The sequence below is a fragment of the Macrotis lagotis genome, chromosome X (genome assembly GCF_037893015.1).
Source record: "Macrotis lagotis isolate mMagLag1 chromosome X, bilby.v1.9.chrom.fasta, whole genome shotgun sequence".
Lineage (NCBI taxonomy): Eukaryota > Metazoa > Chordata > Mammalia > Peramelemorphia > Peramelidae > Macrotis > Macrotis lagotis.
The window spans coordinates 186628664-186650143 of record NC_133666.1 but is presented as its reverse complement, the minus strand read 5'-3'; the positions used below and the strand labels follow the sequence as shown (position 1 = coordinate 186650143).

Genomic DNA, 21480 nt, shown 5'->3' with positions numbered 1-21480 from the left:
AATGAAGATGTGATTTGCTTTAGAATACTGATTAGAAAAGACTTCCTGTTTTATTCTTAATAGTTTTTCCAACAACATCCTTCAAGTGTAACTCTTTCTTATAAAAATTTCATAGAGGAAAAAGAGAAGTTATATTAGGTTAGCTTTTCATTTCTTCTAACTGGTCTTTCTTCAGTTGTAATATCATTCATGATTTTCTACTACTTGTTTATTATGTTTTCTTCTCTGGCTATCTTAAAAACATCTCTCAATACTCTCAAAATTATGTTTCTTTAGTATACACTTCCTCCATGATCTGGTACAGTGGCTCTTCCTGCCTTCTTCAGTGCTTTTTTTTTTGGGGGGGGAGGGTGGTGGTAGGGATTGGAAAGACAGGAGACTGGCAAGGCCCTCTCTTGCCTAGGCTGGATGTGCAGCGGTCGCTTATAGACCTCCAACCCTACCTATAAGCACCAACGCTCCACTCTCCCCACTCGGGGCCAGTTCCCCTGTCCTGGAGCAGCCTGGTGGCTGAAGCAGCTCACCATGCTGGTGCTAATACTTATTAACACAAACATCCCATCAGCTTTAGCCTTCCTGCAGCTCAGAACTCTTGAACTCAAGTAATCTACCAGCCTTGGCCTCCCCAGTAGCAGGATGACAGCTGTGTGCCCCCACACCCTTTTAGGACCAATGCTACTCCTTCCTTTGGTGTACTGCGGACTGAAATATCAGAAACTAAATGTTGTGGTTCCAATGTTATTAAAAGAAGAAAAAAGTTTGTTATGAAAACTAACCTCAGGCTTTTGAAAATGAATTTATTTTCTAAACACTAATGGAGTTCTTGGCTGACATATCTCTGCTTGGCAAGGGGATAATTTCTTTGATGACAATTTCTGCGCTCTTTGTTGTGTCAATTCCTTTAAATATATTAAGACTCCTAAACTATTTGCTTATTATCTTCACTGCCTGCATTCCTTATTCCTTACCATGAACATGCTCTTAATTCCTCCTCCTATTTATATTCAGTACATCTCTTAAGGCTTAACCATTTTTTTGGTGATATGGATCCCCCCCCCCCCCCGGCATTCTGGTGAAACCTATAGACCTCAGAAAAATGTTTCTAAAAATATAATAAATTAGTATCCATTTTTTTTAAAAGTCAAAGACTTCAAGTTCAGAACCCTTAGTTTTGATGCACACTCCTGATATACTATGAAGCCTTTCTCAGCTACAATGCTCTTCTCTTTCTCTGTGCCACTAACATATTTAAACTGTCCCTCATATTTACCCTGTTATATGTAATCCTATATTAGTCTCTTATACATGTGTTAGTTTTAGCTCTGAATAAGCCAAGAGGATCTTGAAGGTAGGGAGCACATCTTTTTTCATTCCTTTCTATCTCTCACAGCAGATCAAAGTGAAAAAAAAATCACTTGATCCAATTCATAGGAATGCAGGGCCCCAAAGTGACTGTGCCATCAATTACTGGCTGTATCAGAAATCTTGTATGGTTATTTCACTCAGAAAAGATGCAAGCAAAACCACTCACAGTAAGTTTTTAATCTTAGGGCAATTTTCCAAGAAATCAGTTTATAATACTGTTAAGTAAAAGCTCACTGTGCAGCTAGGTGGCACGGTGGATAGAGCACGGCCTGGAGTCAAAGCCTCAGATATTTACTAGCTGTGTGGTCCCAGGGAATTCACTTAACCCTGTTGGCCTCAGTTTTCCTCTTCTGTAAAATGAGCTGGAGAAGTAAAAGGCAAACCACTCCAGTGTCTTTGCCAAGAAAACTCCAGATGGGGTCCTGAAGAATGAATGACTGAGCAACTACACAAGTTTCAGAGTAAGGAATTCTTCAATTAAGAAATTCAGAGCATCGGGGTGGCTAGGTAGTGCAGTGGATAAAGCACCAGCCCTGGAGTCAGGTGTACCTGGGTTCAAATCTGGTCTCAAGACACTTAATAATTACCTAGCTGTGTGGCCTTGGGCAAGCCACTTAACCCTGTTTGCCTTGCAAAAATAAAAAATAAATAAAAAAAAATGTTTATTTAACACTGTAAGGTTAACAAAAACATTTTACATATAGTGTTTCCACTGATTCTCACAGAAACCCTGTGAATTAGGGGCTGTTGTAATCTCTTTTACAGATGATATGTAATGGATTAAGAAGACTTCCTCAAGGTCACATAGCTACTAAATATTTGAGGATGGATTCAAACCTAGATCTTCTTACTCTAAACCCGTCACTTTATTTTCTGTGCTACAAAATAATTGGCAAAGTTTTCTGCAGAAGTATGTCCTATTCACTTCTGCTGAGTTGAGATTGAATGTTTTCTTTTCAGAATCAAATAGAATTCATGGTCTTCATTTTATTTCTGATTTTCTCTTTGGCTTGGTTCAAAGAAAGAATCACACATGTTCAAACAGGTATCAGTAGCATTGAAAATGTGAAGTCAAAATTAGAAAAGCAAAGTGATATCTATTTTTTAAAAAAAAATCATCAGACTTTCTTACCTGCTTATGTTGACAAACACAGCTGTTTTCTTCATTTTTTGAAAGAAGTTCTTGTTGCACAGCATTTTAGTTTCAGGGGTTAAAGCACATGCCACTACAACAAAATCCGATTGGGCTGCCAGCTCTTCAGTAGACACTTAAGGGAAGAATGGGGGAGGGATCAGTAGCATAGGAACAGAACAGGCAAAAGAACAATGTCACTCCAGATAGAATGGGAACCAAGGTTTGATATACTTATCTCTCCTATGAAAACACTTATTGGAAGGACCTCATTTTCCTTTTTAGGACTGAAATGATTATATAAGCCTTGCAAATAATTACCTAGCTGTGTGGCCTTGGGTAAGCCACTTAACCCTATTGCCTTGAAAAAAAAATCTGAAAAAAAAATAGTGGCAGTGTGGCTAGCCTTAGAGCCAAGAAGGTTTGGGCTTAAGACCCACCTTGGATGTATAGGATAGGTCACCCCAGGCAAATCATTTAACACTGAAGTGCCTGGGGAAGCTGAGACTCTTGAGTTGTAGGAGTTGCTATCTGTGGATGACAGTTACTAGCTGTGTGACCTGGGGCAAGTCACTTAACCTGGCATCCAGGGCCATCCCGAGTCATTCTGACTCCTATCTAAACACTGGACCCAGATGGCTCTGGAAGAGAAAGTGAAGTTGATGACTTAATACAGCACCCCCTCACTCAAATCCAATTCATGTGCATGTCATAGCTTCATCTCCCTGATGTCATAGTCTTCTCTGACGATGAAGGACAAATATCATCATAAGGTAAAAGCTGTTTCCCTCATTAGGAAAATTCTATACCAGTGGTAGGGCCCCTAGGTGGCACAATGAATAGACTGGGCCTCAAGTCAGGAAGATTTTTCTTCCTGAGTTAAAATCTGGCTTTACTAGCTGGGTGACCCAGGCAAGTCACTTAATCTTGTTTCTCTCAGTTTCCCTCATCTGTAAAATGATGAGGAGAAGGAAATGGCAAACAACTTCTGTTACCTTTGCCAAAAAAGTCCCAAATGGCATAACAAAGAGTCAGTCACAACTGAAAAATGAATTAAAACAAAAACCAAAAACTATATGAGGATCCCTGTGGGATATATATTGAATTAATTTAAAATGTCATCTACATTCTATTACATTTTAATTAATTTTTATTTTTAATTTTTTTAGGTTTTTGCAAGACAGTGGGGTTAAGTGGCTTGCCCAAGGCCACACACCTAGGTAATTATTAAGTGTCTGAGGCCAGATTTGAACTCAGGTACTCTTGACTCCAGGGCCAGTGCGCTATTCACTATACCACCTAGCTGCCCCGATTTTTATTTATTTTGCTAATATTTCCCAACTGTACTTTCATCTGGTTCAGGCTGCATGTGGCCTGTAAGCCATCTCTGCTCTACATCAGTGAAATCTCAAATCTAAGTCGAAATTTTTTTAAAGTGTTCCTTCTTATGAATTATCTCATTTTTTTCTTTCACTGTTAGAAAACCCAAATTATTCCTGTACATGTTTAGAGATGGATCTCAGTAAAATATCTGTGAGGTCATTTTTTAAACCTATCAGATTGAATCATAATGTTTCTGATCCCTCTATAGTAATCAAATTCTTTATACCTTTCCAGTCTTCTTAAACCTTCCTGCCCAACATGTACTTTTCATTCCACTGACTCTGGCTTGCTGTTTGTTCCATGAACAAGACGCTTTGTCTCTCAGAAATGTCTCTGGACATTTTCTCTGGCTGTCCCCCTGGCTGCAACAGCAGCTCTCCCTCCCTATCTCTGCCTCCTAGATCCTTTTTTTTTTTAGGTTTTTGCAAGGCAAATGGGGTTAAGTGGCTTGCCCAAGTCCACACAGCCAAGTAATTATTAAGTGTCTGAGACCAGATTTGAACCCAGGTACTCCTGACTCCAAGGCTGGTGGCTCTATCCATTGCACCATTTAGCTGCTCCCCTCCTAGATCCTTTAAGTGCCAACTAAAAGCTCATCTTCTACAGAAAGCCTTTACCAACCCCCAATGGATAATAAATTGTTTATTTCCTATTTGTCCTGATTGTTTAATATAGATTTATGTGCTTGTTAATTGTAAGTTTCTCAAGAACAGAGGACTTATCTTTTGCCTCTTTTTGAATCTTAGTGCTTAGCATAGTGCCTGTTTGCAGAGGGAGTTTAATAAATGCTGACTGACTGATCTAGATAATGCAAGAGAAAACTTCATGTTCTTCCGTGTATGTCCCTAAATGTGGTTCTTCTCTGAGCATGTCCTATTTTTGGTGGGCAAGAGATACAGATAAAGTCACGCTACTTCTCATGGTTAATCCTTAGAAATGTGATCCATGTCACTCAAGTAAGAAGCCAGGCTTGGATGTAAACTTGAAAACCTCTCCTGACCCATAAATTGCCTTGGCAAAGAACTTCCGGCCAGCCAGATGCACACATATTTTAGGGCCTTGACAAGGTCCAGTGAATGACCTACTAGTCTGTCTCCTAGAAAAGACCCTGAACAGAGGCTTTAAACCTGTTCATTGTACCAATAGCATGCATCCAGAGACTGACTCAGGAGAGCTGAATTCAACTAGTATTTTTTTTGCAAGGCAAATGGGGTTAAGTGGTTGCCCAAGACCACACAGCTAGGTAATTATTAAGTGTCTGAGGTCGGATTTGAACCCAGGTACTCCTGACTCCAGGGCCAGTGTTCTATCCACTGCGTCACCTAGCTGCCCTTCAACTAGAAATTTTATTCAGTTCATGAACAAACTCTATCACTTGGGTCTGAATCCGGTCTTTGACATTTTCTAACTGTATTACCCAGGGCAAGTCACTTCCCCTTAGATGCCCTTCCATTCCTTCATCTGTAAAGTAGGGATAGTAATAATACCTACCTCATGGGGGTGTCATGAGGATACAATTACAGAATATATGTAACATGCTTTGCAAACAAAAGATAATGTGCTATAAAAATATTAGCTACTATATGTATCATAGGAGAATTTCCTTGAATTTAGACAGGATCTTAAGGACTAAGGTCCTATCTGAGTCGTCATCAGTAGGAAAGGGTCAGACTCTCCTTCATTCCTCTCAACCATTTATTATGCTCAAAGATCATATTTCTTAAATCTGGGAGACTGGAGGTGACAGATGATCCCAGCCATCACTGTCCTTGAACCCATAGGACCCTGAGAAGTGAAGAAAACTAACAAATTGATAGATATTTGTGCTTGTACAAGAGGCACAAGCTAGGTGATTTACTGCATCTTTTATAGATTACTTTGGATACAAACTGGGAAAGACTGTGGCCACTCTCATCTCCATCCTTTTGAAGAACACATGTTTGTAGCTTTTTTCATCAGTAAATATCCCAATAAAATCTAACTGATGTTAATTGCTAATTGATTCTATCAGGAGATATTAACTGGTTAAGGGATACTGGGATACTAATCACTGGTGAAAGATAGAGGTAGAAGGGCTGCCTCAGAATGGCAGTATTAGAAACATGACAATCCCTTGTGTACTCCTAGAATCTTGATGGGGTGAGGAGGAGGAGCATATAGCCAGTTGTGCAGCAGAAAGCCAATTTAGTAGTGTGCATGTAAGTTGGGAAAACAAGTCTTAAATCTATAAAGAGAACATTAGGATGACATAAGAGCAATTTCCCTAAAAGACTAACAAGTGTGAAAAATGTTTACAATTCTTTGAGAAACTGTACTTATTATCCACTTGTGTATGTACCATTGTTATAAAATGTTAGACAAAATTATTTATTTTTCATGCAACTTATAAAAACTTTTAGCTGTGAATAGGCAACTGAAATTTATTTTACCAAAACATAGAGGAAAAATATTTAGATACAGAGATTGAAAAGGGAAGGATATGGTGGGGAAACAAAAAACTATGAGACATTATGAAATGAGGAATTTCAAAATACTTTTGTGTTTAGAGGCTGAAACAGTCAAAGTATGTGAAATAACTAAAAGATATGCTTCTTAGACATGTGACAAAGTAGAAAAAGCATTGATGGATTTGAAGCCAAAAGATCTGGATCCAAATTCTGCTTCTTGTTACCTGTGTGACATTAGGCAAATCATTCAATGCTCCCTGGGCCTCCATTTCCATCTTTGAAAAAGTTAATGATGGAATTGGGTCAAATCTTTAAGATCCTGCCTGACTCTAAAGTCTATTCATTTAATCATAATTTCATTTAATAAGGGCCTAGGTTTCATGGGAATAGAATGATCTATAATAGAAATATTATCAGGAAAATTAAATCCAAGATAATTCTTTTTGAATGAAATTATTCAAAGATCTCAGATTTTAATACTGACCTGGAATCAGAAAGACCTAAGTATAAATTCAATCTTAGACAGCTGTATGATCCTGGGCATGTCACTTACCCTCTGCTTCAGTTTCCTCATTTGTAAAATGGAGATAATCAAAATACCTATCTCCTAGGGTTTTTATGATGATCAAATAAGATAATTGTAAAGTGCTTAGCATAGTGGTGGGATCCCCTATTGGTGTAAGTCATAATGTGGACTCCTTAAGCAATGTAAGCCGCAATGTAAGCCATAATGTGGGCTTTCTAGCAAAAGTCTTTAGCAGTAAAGGTCATGAATAACGTGGGTTTCCAAGCAAGTTTCTGTAAGTGAAAGCCATAATTACAATAATATGAAATACTTATCAATGAAAGTTATGAATAATGTAAACCAAGATTAATATGAGCCAAAAGAAAGCACACTACCAGGGGCATGACCACATTGACTCCCATCCCTAGGACTTCAGTCCAAACAGCACTGATATAGCAGCCAGGTGTCTGGAACACAAGCCCAGTGATGAGCAGAGTAAACCCCAAAACATCAGCCAATCTGCATTAACATACTCTAAAACTCCTCCTTCCTTTTGTCTGATTTCTGTAATTACCATGGGGGTTTTTGGGGGGTGTTGTGGGAATTTCAATATGTTGACTGTCTGCCACCTTAGACTGCCCTGATGTGAGTATCCTTTGATTATTATTATTATTTTTTTTTTTTTTAGTTTTTGCAAGGCAATGGGGTTAAGTGGCTTGCCCAAGGCCACACAGCTAGGTAATTATGAAGTGTCCGAGGCCAGATTTGAACTCAGGTACTCCTGACTCCAAGGCTGGTGCTCTATCCACTGCGCCACCTAGCTGCCCCGTATCATTTGATTATTAAACTACTTAGATAATTGCTCTGGAGTTCCTGGCCTCTTTCTTAGTTATCATATTGGACCCCTTGTTTTGGGTAGAATGTTGGACAATGACATACAAGTGAAATGGATAGAAATACTTCAAAAATAGTTAATTCCTGAGTATGGAGTGACATCCTTTGGGCAAGACTATCTGATTTAACTATGGTCCCATGACTCCCATTGGGAGTCTAGCCTAGATCTCCCAAATCCAAAGCTGGAATTATTTCTATTTTATCATGCTGTCTTTTAATCTGGTTTGACACAGTACTACACTGGGAGCTAAAAGGCATAGTGCCTAGGACCTATAAATTTTTCTTTTCCTTTTTTGCAAGGCAGTGGGGTTAAGTGACTTTTCCAAGGTCACACAGCTAGGTGATTATTAAATGTCTGAGGCCAAATTTGAACTTAGGTCCTCCTGACTCCAGGACCAGTGCTCTATCCACTGTGCCACCTAGCTGCCCCCATAATTTTTTCTTGATAGTCTTTGCTATTAATGAACTCTGTGACTTTGACCAAAGTCCCTTCACCTGTCTGGATTTTTGCATTTGTACTGTGTAATTATTTTAAAATCATTAATATTAGTCTACTCAATCTTAGAAAGGGAAGATACCTTGGAAACTGGCTAGTCTAGTCTCCTCACTTTACAGAATAAGCTAACAGGAAAGTCAATTTGTGCACCTATAAAATGAGGCATTGATTTAAATTAGATGACTCTGTCATTTCTAGTTTGAAAACTCTAAGTTGATGAAAAAATGACAGCAAGACCATTGGGGTCACAGACCAAGAAACCACCACATAAAGGTTTATTATGCTTTTGACAAACAGTCAGTTATAGGTCACAATTAAATGATTTATTCAGTGCTTCCCTCACAATAAACCTGCAAAATAGAGGTTATAAATAGTATCTCCCAATTTGGAGATCAAGAAATAGAGAATTACTTGGAATGGTGAGAGTTTCAGTGATTCATCTAGGGGGACTCAGGTCAGTTATGTCAGAATCAGGACATGAAGCCAGGTCTTCTAAACTCCAAGGTCAGTTTTCTATATACTATGGTCATATTTCTCTCTATTATATCATGGTTTTATTTATTTATTTATTTATTATTATTTTTTTTTAGGTAATCAGGGATAAATGACTTGCTCAGGGAAACACAGCTAATAAATGTTAAATGTTTGAGGAGGAATTTGGACTCCAGTCTACTATTCACTGTTACCTAGCTACCCTATCATGTTTTGGAGCAAATAGCAAACAAAAGCTGACCTGAATAATTCTCATTTGCAGGATGTACCAAGACATAAATCAGAAATAATCTGAATATATGCCTGACTACCTTTCAGATGAATGCCAAACTTACCAAACTCAGCTTGGAACTCAGCTGCCTCCTTGGGTTTGGGCTGACGCCCAGTATATAAAAATTTCTCAACACCAAATGGTTTTAGACGATGGGCAATAGCTTGACCTGAAAATAAGAAAAAAGCATCCATGTCATTATGTCCCATTTACTCCATACAAAGTAGGAGGTGGCAGTTATTTCCTGTAATCATGACTGAACAGAACCATTTGGTTTGCTCCCTTGATCTTGGGAGAAAAGGAAGCATTAGTTAAGTTCATCATTATTAACTCTTCATTAATTAGAGAAAGGATGTGGGTTGACGGTTGAGCACAAGACAAGGTCTCTTCCAGTTAGTTTGGTCATTTTTTTTCTCTCCAAAGCAAGCTCTAAATTCCTTTGGATAATAGAATTAGTTGTGCTTGAGAGAACAAACGTTTGGAAAGGAGGAAGTCCAAATCAGTGCAATGGGAGAACAATTACCCCTTCCACTGTTTCAAAATATCATGAATGGGCATAAGAAATTAAATGAGAATTTTTGGTATCACAAAGTTGGACATGATTAAAACAACTGAACAAAAAAGGATCACTCAGCATTGTTTCAAGACAACAGTTTATTGTGCAAGTCCTCAGTTCCAACCAATTTTATAAAATGCAGAAAAGAGATGTTACCTATTCTTCCCAGCCCGATAATTCCAACTGTGCTGTTCATGAGCTGGTAGCCACACAACCAAAGGGGTTTCCATGAAGTCCAACCACCACTGGAATAAAAAGATAAGAAAAAGGTGAAATACTGTGGCAAGAGCTCAATAGTCTATCTCAAGAATGTTGTTCAGTCATTTTTTCTTAGTCATATCCAACTCTTCATGACCCTATTTTGAGTTTTCTTGGCAAAGCTACTGGAGTGGTTTGCCATTTCCTTTGCTAGCTCATTTTGCAGACTGCACCTAAGGCAAGCAGGGTTAAATGACTTGCTCTGGGTCACACAGTTAATGAGTGTCTTGAGGTCAGACAGAAATCAGGAAGACAAATCTTCCTGATTCTAGGCCCTAAAAAGAAAATATAATTAGCAGTGATGGGGACACACTCAACCTCTCAAATAGACTGCACTCAGGCTATCAGGAATTGTTCTACTTCAATGGTCATGAAACTTTTTGTTCTCAAGATTGTCTTTCACTCTGAAAAATTATGGAGAGTTCAAAGAGCTTTTGTTTATGTTGGTAGTATCTACTGCTATTTACCATTATAAAATTTTAAAATAACACTAAATTACCATTTTAGACATTATAAAATTTTTTAATATTTAACAATATAATAGATTTATTATGTTATTCTAATATATGCTATATTATATTATAATACCAGACAGTTGGGTGGCTCAATAGATAGAATGTTAGGCCTGGAGTTAGGAAGACTCATTTTCCTGATTTCAAATCTGACCTCATACACTTCTAGCTCATCTGGGCAAGTCACTTAACCCTGTCTGCCACAATTCTTAATTTGTAAAATGAGATGGGAGAAGAAAATGGCTCCGGTGTCTGCCAAGAAAATACAAAATGGGTTCATGAAGGGTCAGACACAATTTAAACAACTCAACAAAAAACTCTTACATGTAACATAAATAACATTTTATTTAAAAGAATGTTATATATCTATATCTCTCTATATCTGTTTCAAAAATTTTATTCCTGAAAGAATTTTCTTTTCCTCCCTCCACTCCTTCCCATCCATTGAGAAGGCAAGAAATAGGATGCCCATTTCATAAATAGACAGTCATGTAAAATATGAAAAATAACTTTTCCAAAATAACATTTGATGAGGAAAGAGGCATTATTTCAAATATTTTTGCAAATCTCTTTTAAAATTTCTGGCTTAAAAGTCAGCTGGATTCTAATATCTATCTCTGTATTCCATCTACTATGCTTTGGTTGGTATGTGAAGAAAATCTGGCCTCCCACAGATTTGTAGTTAGAAAAAGCAGGAGTATTTTCATAGACAAATAATATCAGGTATCATTATGAAATTAGTTTTGACTTGGCCACACTTGCTTTGTTCCAGGGTGGACAAAAGGGTCCTAACCTCAAAAACCCTACAAGTTAATTGGGAAGCTGGTACCCCAAAATACAAATGTAACAATCACTCTATTTTTAAACAAAGTAAGAGCTTAATGTCTGTAAAGATGAATTGAAGGCAGAGGTAGTTCTCACTTCTGGTAAATTGCCCTGATGCTCTCCTAAGTGACAGTGCAGGAAGGAAGATGGCCATAAATGAAGAGTGTAAAAATAATAGCTTTTATTTAAATAGTACTTTATGGTTTACAAAGCATTTCTCCTTGTGAAGTAAGTATTACAAAATTATGTCTCCATTTTTTGGATAAGGGAATTGAGGTTTGGAGTAGTGTGATAACATGTCTGAGGTCACAAAGGTTTAATCTGGGACTCAAAATCAAGTCTCCTGATTCAAAGTTGGCACTTTGTACCTAGCCAAACTTATCCTCTGAAACCAGGACAATTTAAATTAAACCAAGAGCTTTAATATTATTAATACTAGCTTCCTGGGGACAGCTAGGTGGTGCAGTGGATAGAACACTGACCCTGGAGTCAGGAAGACCCGACTTCAAATCTCAGACACTTAATAATTGCCTAGCTGTATGTCCGTGGGCAAGTCACTTAGATTCATTGCCTTAAATAAATAAAATTAATAAAAAAAAAAAAAACTAGCTTCCACTTAGTAACAAGGTAGAAAAGACCTTGTTACTTTTGTGGAAAATTGAAGCCCTTTGATCATGATATATAGGGTAGGTAGGTGCCACAGTGGATACAGCACCAGGTCTGTATTCAGGAAGTACTCAGTTCAAATTCAGCTTCAGATACTTCTATCTGGGTGACCCTGAATAAGTCAATTTATCCTGTTTGCTTCAGTTTCCTCATCTGTAAAATGAACTGGAGAAGGAAATAGCAAACTATTCTAGTATCTTTGTGAAGAAAATCCCAAATGGAATCACAGGGAATTGAACATGATTGAAAACGAAATGAACAACAACAATCATTCTAAATCACTAGTTGTTGTCTATTCTTTCAGTTTTCAATCACAATTTTTATTAATACACTCAGCATCATAGTGAGCTAGAAATTTCTATAGTGTCTTTTTTTGTGGTACCCTCCTACCCCGCAATGAGACTCATGAAGGGTAAATCATGTTCCACTTCTTTCACCCTTTGGAGGAAGATCCATGAAGTTTCTATTTATCTCATTCAAAAAAGATGAGTTTAAAATCTACCTACTTAGTAATTCCATCACACATGTTAACAACCAGCTAAAACAAAAGTCTCCTTAGGAAGTTTTGCTGTCTTGACTGGACACTGTTTCAAGGGAATGGGGAGCTATGGCTAGGATTAATGAACATATTCTCGTCAATAAAAAATTACCATATGTGTAAGTCAATCTTTAAAAATTACACTACAATAAAATATGCTTCATGGTTAAAAAGTGAGAGAAAGAGAAAAAGAGTAAAATAAAGTGAGAGAAGGAAAGAAAAAGAGAAGGGGGGGGAAGATGTTAGATGGTTTGGAGAAGACACTCTCCATTTATCAGTCCATGTAGAATGTAAAGTTAGCCAGGAAAATAACAGACCACTTTGAATCTCCTCAACATACACATACTCACTTTTTCACTTCTTCAATACCTTCTGGCAGCCGGCGGCTGGTGGTGAGGAGTAAGGCAACAGCAAGCTCTGCTGTGGCATCTGTTAGGACGTCTGGCGTGTAGCCTACACGGATCTCTCTAGAAATACAGGAGATAAAAGCTTCCATAACCACAATGGAGAATATTTCTTTATTTTCCTCTTCAATTCTTCTTAATCCTTCTACTTTCCTAGTCAATCCTTTTGTCTGAATTATTAAAAATTATTATATTATGATTATTCTCCTTCTAGTAACTCCTACAATCTCCTTAGAGAAGGACATAAGACTGCATTTACCTTTTTTTAATTTCATCTAGGGCAAGATGGTCAACTCCCACGGAGAGTGTGCTGATAACTTTGAGATTGGGTCCTGATAAGTAGAAAGAAACCAAAAATTGGTTGTCTTGTTTTACAGAATCCAGGATGTCTTAAACATTAAACCTACTGAAGGATAGTGATATATAATCTAACATGGTTTGCTTCTCTTTAGAAAATATGACCTTTGTTCTTTCTGTTTTGGGCCAATTCAGTTTTTTTTTCCTGCCAAAAGGTCTTCTATTGGTTTTTAGCTACACACAACCAACATTTACTAAAGGCCTATATTATGCAAGGTATGGTACATACTAAAACCAGGCCACAGGGATTGTAGAATTTAAAACTGGAAAAGGACATTAGAGGTTATTTAACCCAGGATTTCTTAACCTGAGAGTTACATCCATCCATTCACAAATACATGTAAAAATGTATGATATATACATATACATTAGGGGGTCTGTGAACTTTGATGGGAAAAAAAATTACATCTTTATTTCAATGTAAGTACTGTAAGATTGTATAATTTATAAAGTACTTTCTTTAAACCAACACTTCAAATTAGTGATATAAATAACCTCCATTTTACATACCAAGAAATAAAGGCTCAGATTGTGGTCCAGGTGGCTAAAGCCACAACACTAACCTAAGACTCCATGGTAAGGCAGGTTTTAAAAATTAAAAATATTTTAAAAATAAGTGTATTTCATTTTATGCATCTTAAAAGTCTTAGAGGGAGTTCCTATGCTTCTCCTAGACTGTCAAAGGGGTGCAAAACACCTAAAAGGTTAAGAATTTCTGATTTCACCTAGTTCTCTTATTTTACAGAAAAGTGAAGTAAGGTCCAGAGATGTTATAGATGACTTGCCCTAGTTTACAAGGTAGCTATTTACATTCCCTTTATAAATGAGTGCCCTTAAAAAAAAAATAAAGGCTGTAGATGCTTACTAACCCAAGGACAAATCAGACTATTTTCTGTCTTGCAACAAAAGTCCATCTTTGTGCTTTTGTTCATGCTTTCCTACATGGGATGGACTCTTCTTTCTCCTCTTATCTTTATTGTTGATGTTACTTCCCTCCTTGTCCTCTCTCCTCATCATTCCTTCTCTCATTCCTTGTGAGTCCAATCCAGGTGCCATCTCCTTGATGTCCCCCCAACAGTTGAAAGCACTTTCTCTCTCCTCAGATGCATGGAATGGAATCCCATTGCCTGGTCATCTTCTTTAAAATTCTCAAACCCTCCCTTGCAGTAAAGGGTTATTTCTGAATGCAGCAACCATTATCTATCTGGTGGAAAGTTGGACCAAACTGATTAAAAATAAATGACTGTCTTAATAAATAATAAGTGCAGGTTTAGGAGCAGATGCCAATCCCAAAATATGACCCAGATTCAACCAGAGCTGCTCAGTTATAGTATGAAATCTTCCTCTGGGATCCCAAATACACACCTGCAGCATCCAGCAGCTTTTTGTCTATTTTGTCAGACAAAAGGCAAAGAAGACCCTGTGCCCCAGCCACTCCCTTCAGCAGGTCCTCCCTGGGTATGGGCTCATCGGAGTCCCACTGTTCTACTTTAGAACTGAAAGAACAAAGGATAATTAATGCTTATCCTATCCATTCAGGCTTCAGAAAACACCTAGACACATTCATGGTTGTCACTGGTTAACTAAAGCTCATATTTATAAGGTGCTCTGAGGTTGTAAAGCATATGGGATGCTCTATCTTACTTGATCCCCTTCACCCTTCAATGGAGGTGCTATTATTATTATTTTCATTTTACAGTTGAGGAAACTGAACTGGTTAAGTGACTTGGATTTCAGAAGGGTCTTTGTAGGTTAATGCTGTTCAGTCCTGTCCTACTTTACCGTGTAACCAATGTCCATGGGATTTTCTTGGCAAAGATATAGGAGTGGTTTGCTATGTTGTTCTCTAGGATGTTTCCATTTTAGGGATGAGGAAAACAGCAGTTAAGAGACTTATCCAGGGTCACATAGCTAGTGTGGGAATTTGAGACTAGATCTGAACTTCAGTCTTCCTGGTTTCAGGTCTGGTACACTATCCACTGCATCACAAAGAGTGTTAGATGTAGTTTAAAAAAAAATTTTTTTTTATTTAAGGCAATGGGGTTAAGTGTCTTGCCCAAGGTCACACGGCTAGGCAATTATTAAGTGTCTGAGGCTGCATTTGAACTCAGGTCCTCCTGACTCCAGAGCCAGTGCTCTATCCACTACACCACCTACCTGCCCCTTATAGTTTTTTAAAATGTTATTTTATTATTTTAATTACATGCAAAGATAGTTTTCAGTATTCATCTTTTTGCAAGCTTTTGAGTTCCACATTTTTCTACCACTCTTCCTTCCTTCCCTTCTATCCATTACAGCAAATAATCTGATATAGGGTGCACATGTACAATTCTGTTTTAACATATTTCAATATTAGTCACTGTGAAATCAGAACTAAAGGGGAAAAACCATATGAAAAAATATAAAACAAGTTTTAAAAAGTGGACATATGGATGGCATTTTTCCTTTCATTTCATCAGATGTATTTTAAAAGGCACAGGTCCTTCCTCACACCCTATACCAAGATAGGGTGGAAATGGATACATGATTTAGACATAAAGGGGGATATTATAACCATAACAGAACAAGGAATAGTTTATCAGATCTATGGAGAGGGGAAGAATTTATGTCCAAACAAGAGTTAGAGAACACAATGAAATGCAAAATGGATAATTCTAATTATCCATTAAAGTTTTTGCACAAAAAAAGAGTCAAATTTATAAAAATACAAGCCATTCCCCAACTGATCAAAGGATATAGACAGGTTGTTTTCAGACAAAGAAATCAAAGCTATCTATAGTCACATGAAAAATGTGCCTATTAATTAGAGAAATGCAACCTAAAGCAACTCAGATTGCCTTAAATGAAAGAAAAAGATGATAATAAATAATGGAGGGGATGTGGAAAAACCAGATCATTATTGCACTACTGATGGAATTGTGAACTGATCCAAACCATTCTGAAGAACAATTTGGAACTATGCTCAAAGGGAAGAGGATTCACAGGTATGGAACATTTCATCTATTTAAAATTTTTTCAATGTAATAAAAATACATTATTTTCCTCATCTGTAAAGTGAGGAAATAATAGCACTGATCTCTTAGATATGTGTGGATAAAATGAGATATTGTAAAGGTTTTGCAAACTGTAAAGTGTCATATACTTATTAGCTACCATTACCAATTAGTTTTATTCTTTTTTTCTTCTTTTTTTTTTTGTTATATGGGATGGTGAAGGATACTAGGGACATTTTGGACCATGTAACAACAAAAAATATAAATAAAAAAGTATTTTTACAAAATCTCAATAGAATGTGATCAATACAACAAGCATTTATCCATTGCCTATTGAAAGTTGGAATACTGAAGAACTTATGCTCAAGCAAAAAATTTCAGGGGGGTTCTTCTAATATATATTGAATTTGAAAGTATAGCTATTAATAATGAACCTGTTAAAATATATTTAGCATTTATGGTGAGCTTCCATGAAAGGAAACCATTTTAATCTAAGCCTCGGTAAAAATCTGTAAATTTACATCTGTAAAAAAAAGGACAGTCATCTTTACCATCCACCTTTTGTGAGGAAAGTACTCTGGCGATCATCAAGTGCCACATAAATTTAAATTATGAAGACATGACCTGAGCATCTACATGAAACATCATACAGGATGAAGGAAAGAACACCAGTCTTGGAGTTAGAAGAGATGTAGTTTAAATTCTACTTCTGACATCTATAAGGTAAGTGACAGTGGTAATACACTTTCTAATGCTCCATTTTCTCATCTGTAAAATGAGAATAAGAATTGGAAGACCTTTCTTGATTTTTTTAAAGGATCAAATGAGATAATGTACATAAAGGAATTTAAAAAGCCTGGGGTACCTTGTAAATTCTAGGTTTTAAAGGCTATCTCCTGATAATTTGTCAAATTTTCCTCAACTGGTATATAAAACTCTATGGATTGGCATATGTGAAGTTGCCCATAATTTATATTTCTAGAATCCAGGAGAAGCAATTTCATAATGCCTTTTTATGTTAGTCTTAGTTTATTGTAAAAGAGTAATGCTGACAGGTTTAAAATCCTTTATTTGCATGTAGACTTTGTAACTTCTTAATGAGTTATTTATTTTGTGAGCCTTAGTGCTAAAAGGGGGCCTTTCTACCTCTCTCACTTGCCTTAACTAGCAAGAGAATCAGACCTAAATCTCAAATATGCTGATACCCAGGCCAATATTTATTGGGTGTTCACCACAGGCAATCAATCAAGTATTTATTAAGCACTTGCTGGGTGCCTTGGATTGGGTGAAATTCTGGGGAGAAGCTACTTGTCCACCATGTCATGCCTCTTCCTGAGGAACAACCTGGGATGTCACCTCTGGAACCACCTGGGGCTCTGGTAGGCCAGCTTTGGCCTTATCTTGTAGTGATCCAGGTCTCCACCAGAATATTTCCATACCATCCTCTTCCTCCCTGATCCAAGTCTTCTTTATGTTTCCTTGAATGTGAATTCCTTGAAGACACTGATTTTCTTTAGAAGCTAGTTGGTTTAATGGATAGAGTGCTGGGCCTTGAGTCAGCAGGATATAAGTTCAAATCCAGACTTGGACATTTACTAGTTTGTGATCTTAGGCAAGTCATTTTACCTCGTTTGCCTCAGTTTCCTCACTGTAAAATGAGCCGAAGAAATGACTCTAGTATCTCTGCCAAGAAAACCCAAAATGGGGTCATAAAGAGTTGGACACAACTGAAAATGACAACAACAAAATTCTCTTGCTTGTTTGTATCTGTAACCTCACAATTAGTAAAGTTCCTAATTTTAGTAACCCTAAATTAAAGCTCTGAACTGAATTTCACCAAGGGATGGAGACTGGGAAGGCAAGAGAGTATATAACCTGCTGGTGTGACAGACAGCCTGGGGAAATACTAAATTAGACATCATGTTAAGGATGATGAATAGGGTTGTAAAAATGAAGCAGAAAAATAAAGGAAGCTATGAGAAACTTTTTTTGCTCAACTAGAAGCCAATAAAACTAGAACAAAGGAAACAGATGTTTACAAAGATATAAAATGCTTAGATTAAAAGAATAGGTTTAGAAGGTGTAAGGCATGGGGAAAGATGGAATGATGGGCAACTAACGAAATAGAGGAAACAGAATACCTGTGGGCCTCCAAGGGCCTTCTAAGAGGAGGTGACCAAGGGAATTCAAGGTGGAAGCCAGTGCAAGGACACTAAGATGGTGAACATGGACTGCAGGATAATGGACTAGGAATTACTTGGATTAAAAAAAAAAGAGCTTTAGAAGAGTTTGATAGCTGGATTTGGAGTTGAGACTTGGGTTGAAGTCCTACCACTGATAAAAGCTAGCAGCATTCCCCTGGGCAAGTTATTCTACTCCTTAATGCCCAGGAAATTCTAGAAGACAAATTTTTGCAGAGAATGTGCAGATATGCACTGGGAGCGGAAATTCCCAAGAGGAACTCATTTTACTGATGAAATAAATCATTCAGTTGTATCTTTTCGTGATCTCATTTAGGGGTTTTTTGAGGCAAAGACAGTAAAGTGGTTCATTTTACAGATGAGGAAACTGAGGCAAACAACTATGTGACTCGCTCAGGGTCATATACCTAGGAAGTCCCTGAAACTGGATTTAAATTCAGGAAGATGAGTTTTCCTGACTCGAGGCCTGGCACACTATCCAATGTGCCATTAGCAGGTCCCAAATATATATATATATATATATATATATATATATATATATATATATATATATATATATGTACATATATATGTACATATATATATACATATAGGTGTGTATATATATACACACACACACATATACATTCATGCTAAACCCATATACAGACGTGTGTATGTTATATAACAATATGTATTGTATGAGAATATACATGTATGTATGTATATATGTACATATATACATATATGTGTGTATATATACACACACATATACATTCATGCTAAACCCATATACAGACGTGTGTATGTTATATAACAATATGTATTGTATGAGAATATACATGTATGTATGTGTGTGTGTGTGTATATATATATATATATCTTATGTGTGTATATTTGATACAGGCCTGACTTCATCAGTAAAAGAGCTCTACATGAGAATTTTTTCTTCTTATGCATATATGCACATTCTCTGAAATATCTAGTCTTCAAGACCATTGGCTAGGGGTCACACAGCTAGGAAATGTCTGAAGTCCAATTTGAACTCAGATCCTCCTGACTCCAGGTCAGATGCTTTATTCTTGTGTGTATACACTGGCACACAACACTTTACATATTAACACAAAGGACAGAAACAGATAAGCAAACATAAACAATTGCACCTAGAGAATACATATGGGCTGATGAATCAGTGAGGTAGGAAAGCTGATAAGGATGGATAAGAAGATATCAAAATTGTACCTGGGCCTCCTGGTGATAATAATAATGATGATGATAGTAATTATTCTTCACTATAAATAAAGGAGGAAAGAGTCTTTTAGGTTTGGTGTTGGGGTTCAAAATACTTTACCAGTGCATACAAAATTATCTGGACAACTAGGTGGACAGCGCAACACTGGCTCTGTTTTTTTTAGATTTAATTTGTTTAATTTGTAAAGTTTTTTCACAACCTTAGAAGGTAAGTAGTGAGGTATTAATTATCTTCTCTTAAATTTTAACAAGGTATGATGAGCTATGTAACCAGGCTTAACTTTGCAGAAGGCAGATCATAAAAAACAAATTGTCTTGTTTCCTAACTTTTTTTTGACCTTCATAAGTAAAATATTAACAGATTTTATCTTATGTCTTTGATTGCAGTGTAGGACACAAAGGAGGGTAATCTCAAAAAAAAATCAATTTTACTTTTTTGCCCTTTTGTGAAGGTGACCTTAGGCAGCTAGATGCACAATGAAAGAGTGCTAGACTTGGAGGCAGGAAGACAAGTTCAAATTCAATCTGAGACACTCACTAGTATGTGATCCTTGGGAAAGTCACTTAACCCTGTTTACCTGTAAAATGAGGTGGAATAGGTCATGGCAAACTACTCCAATATTTTTATCAAAAAAACCCAAACTGCCATTTTGAAGATTCTGGTTTGACTGAAATGACTCAAGAAAAACAAACATTAAGAGGGTAATATCAGGTTGTAGTCTATGACCATTAATTGGCATAAACCTGCATAAAACAGATCAACGAGGACATGAATGGCCAGAAAAGAAAGATGTGCCAGTCAACTAAGAGAAGAAATGGAGATGATGATCATGGTTTCCTAGAAGAAGCTATAATAACAGTAATAGTAACAAAACAATGTTATAGAGAGAACTTTAAGGTTTGCAAAGGTTAACTCACGTGATCCTCACAGCCACCCTGGGAGATGGGTGCAATTATACTTCTGGCACCAAAACTGAGTAGAAAGCCCAACAGATAGACTCTGAGTGGGTGGGGTACCAACCAAGGAGTTGCTCTGAACAGTTTTGTTTTTTGCAAGGCAAATGGGGTTTAAGTGGCTTACTCAAGGCAATTATTAGGTGTCTGAGGTCACATTTGAACTCAGGTCCTCTTGACTCCAGGGCCGGTGCTCTACCCACCGTGCCACCTAGCCACCCCTAGTTTTTTTTAGCCACCCCTAGTTTTTTTTAAATAGAGATTTTTCTGTTTCCTTTTAATTTTGAGAGACAGTCAAGGTTAAGTGCCTCCCCCCGGGTCTGAAAGCAAATTTGATCTCAGGTTCTCCCGACTCCAGCACCTCAATAGGTTTTTGTAAAAAAAAAAAACCTCAATAAAGAGCTTTTAGAGAAACCTGCAGCATTTCCCTTCCCACAAGTCCTTTTCAAGAAGAGGAAAAATTTACCGCTAAACTTGATTTTTAAATGTACCCAAAAGAGCAAGAAGGAATAAGGCCGGATTGGACGAATCCATTAAAGGGGCTCTTAGCGCAAATCCCGGGTTCTGGCCCTGTTGCACTAGCAATAGCAAAGTAAGCTCGCGCGCCTCGGCCCCGGCGTCTCAGACGCTGGCAGTCGGGGCTCTTGGGGCCGGGCTGGAACCGAGCGGGGCCCGGGGCCGGGGCAAGAAACTGAGGCCCCGGCCAAGGCCAAGGCCAAGGCCTCGGCGGCCCGGGCCCGGCGGGGCTGACTTCCGGGGTGCCGCCACGTCCGCCCGGGCCTCCGTGCAGGAGCCGCGGCCCGGCCCGGCCGCCCCGGGGGCGGCGTCTCCCCGGCCCGGCCCGGCCGCTTCCCCCGTCCCCGCCCCCGCGCTTACAGTCCGGCCCGGGCCAGCAGGGCCTGGCCCTCGGCGGGGAGCCTCCGCGTCACGAACACCTTCATGAGTGGCGCGCTCAGCCGCATGGCCGCGCCGCAGGGACGCTGCAGAGGCGCGGCCTGGGG

At 38.0% G+C, this 21480-nt stretch overlaps 1 protein-coding gene across 1 annotated transcript in view; it reads right to left on the bottom strand.

Moving 5' to 3' along the window:
* The window catches only part of GRHPR (glyoxylate and hydroxypyruvate reductase), a 26441-nt gene extending 4961 nt beyond the window's left edge, over positions 1 to 21480 (bottom strand). Inside the window, exons 1-7 of the mRNA XM_074205548.1 lie at positions 21356 to 21480; positions 14467 to 14597; positions 13004 to 13076; positions 12691 to 12807; positions 9698 to 9786; positions 9050 to 9154; positions 2498 to 2633 (exon numbers count right to left, since the gene is read on the bottom strand). Of these exons, the coding sequence (XP_074061649.1) occupies positions 2498 to 2633; positions 9050 to 9154; positions 9698 to 9786; positions 12691 to 12807; positions 13004 to 13076; positions 14467 to 14597; positions 21356 to 21441 (737 nt within the window). The 5' untranslated portion in view covers positions 21442 to 21480. The remainder of the gene's footprint in view (positions 1 to 2497; positions 2634 to 9049; positions 9155 to 9697; positions 9787 to 12690; positions 12808 to 13003; positions 13077 to 14466; positions 14598 to 21355) is intronic.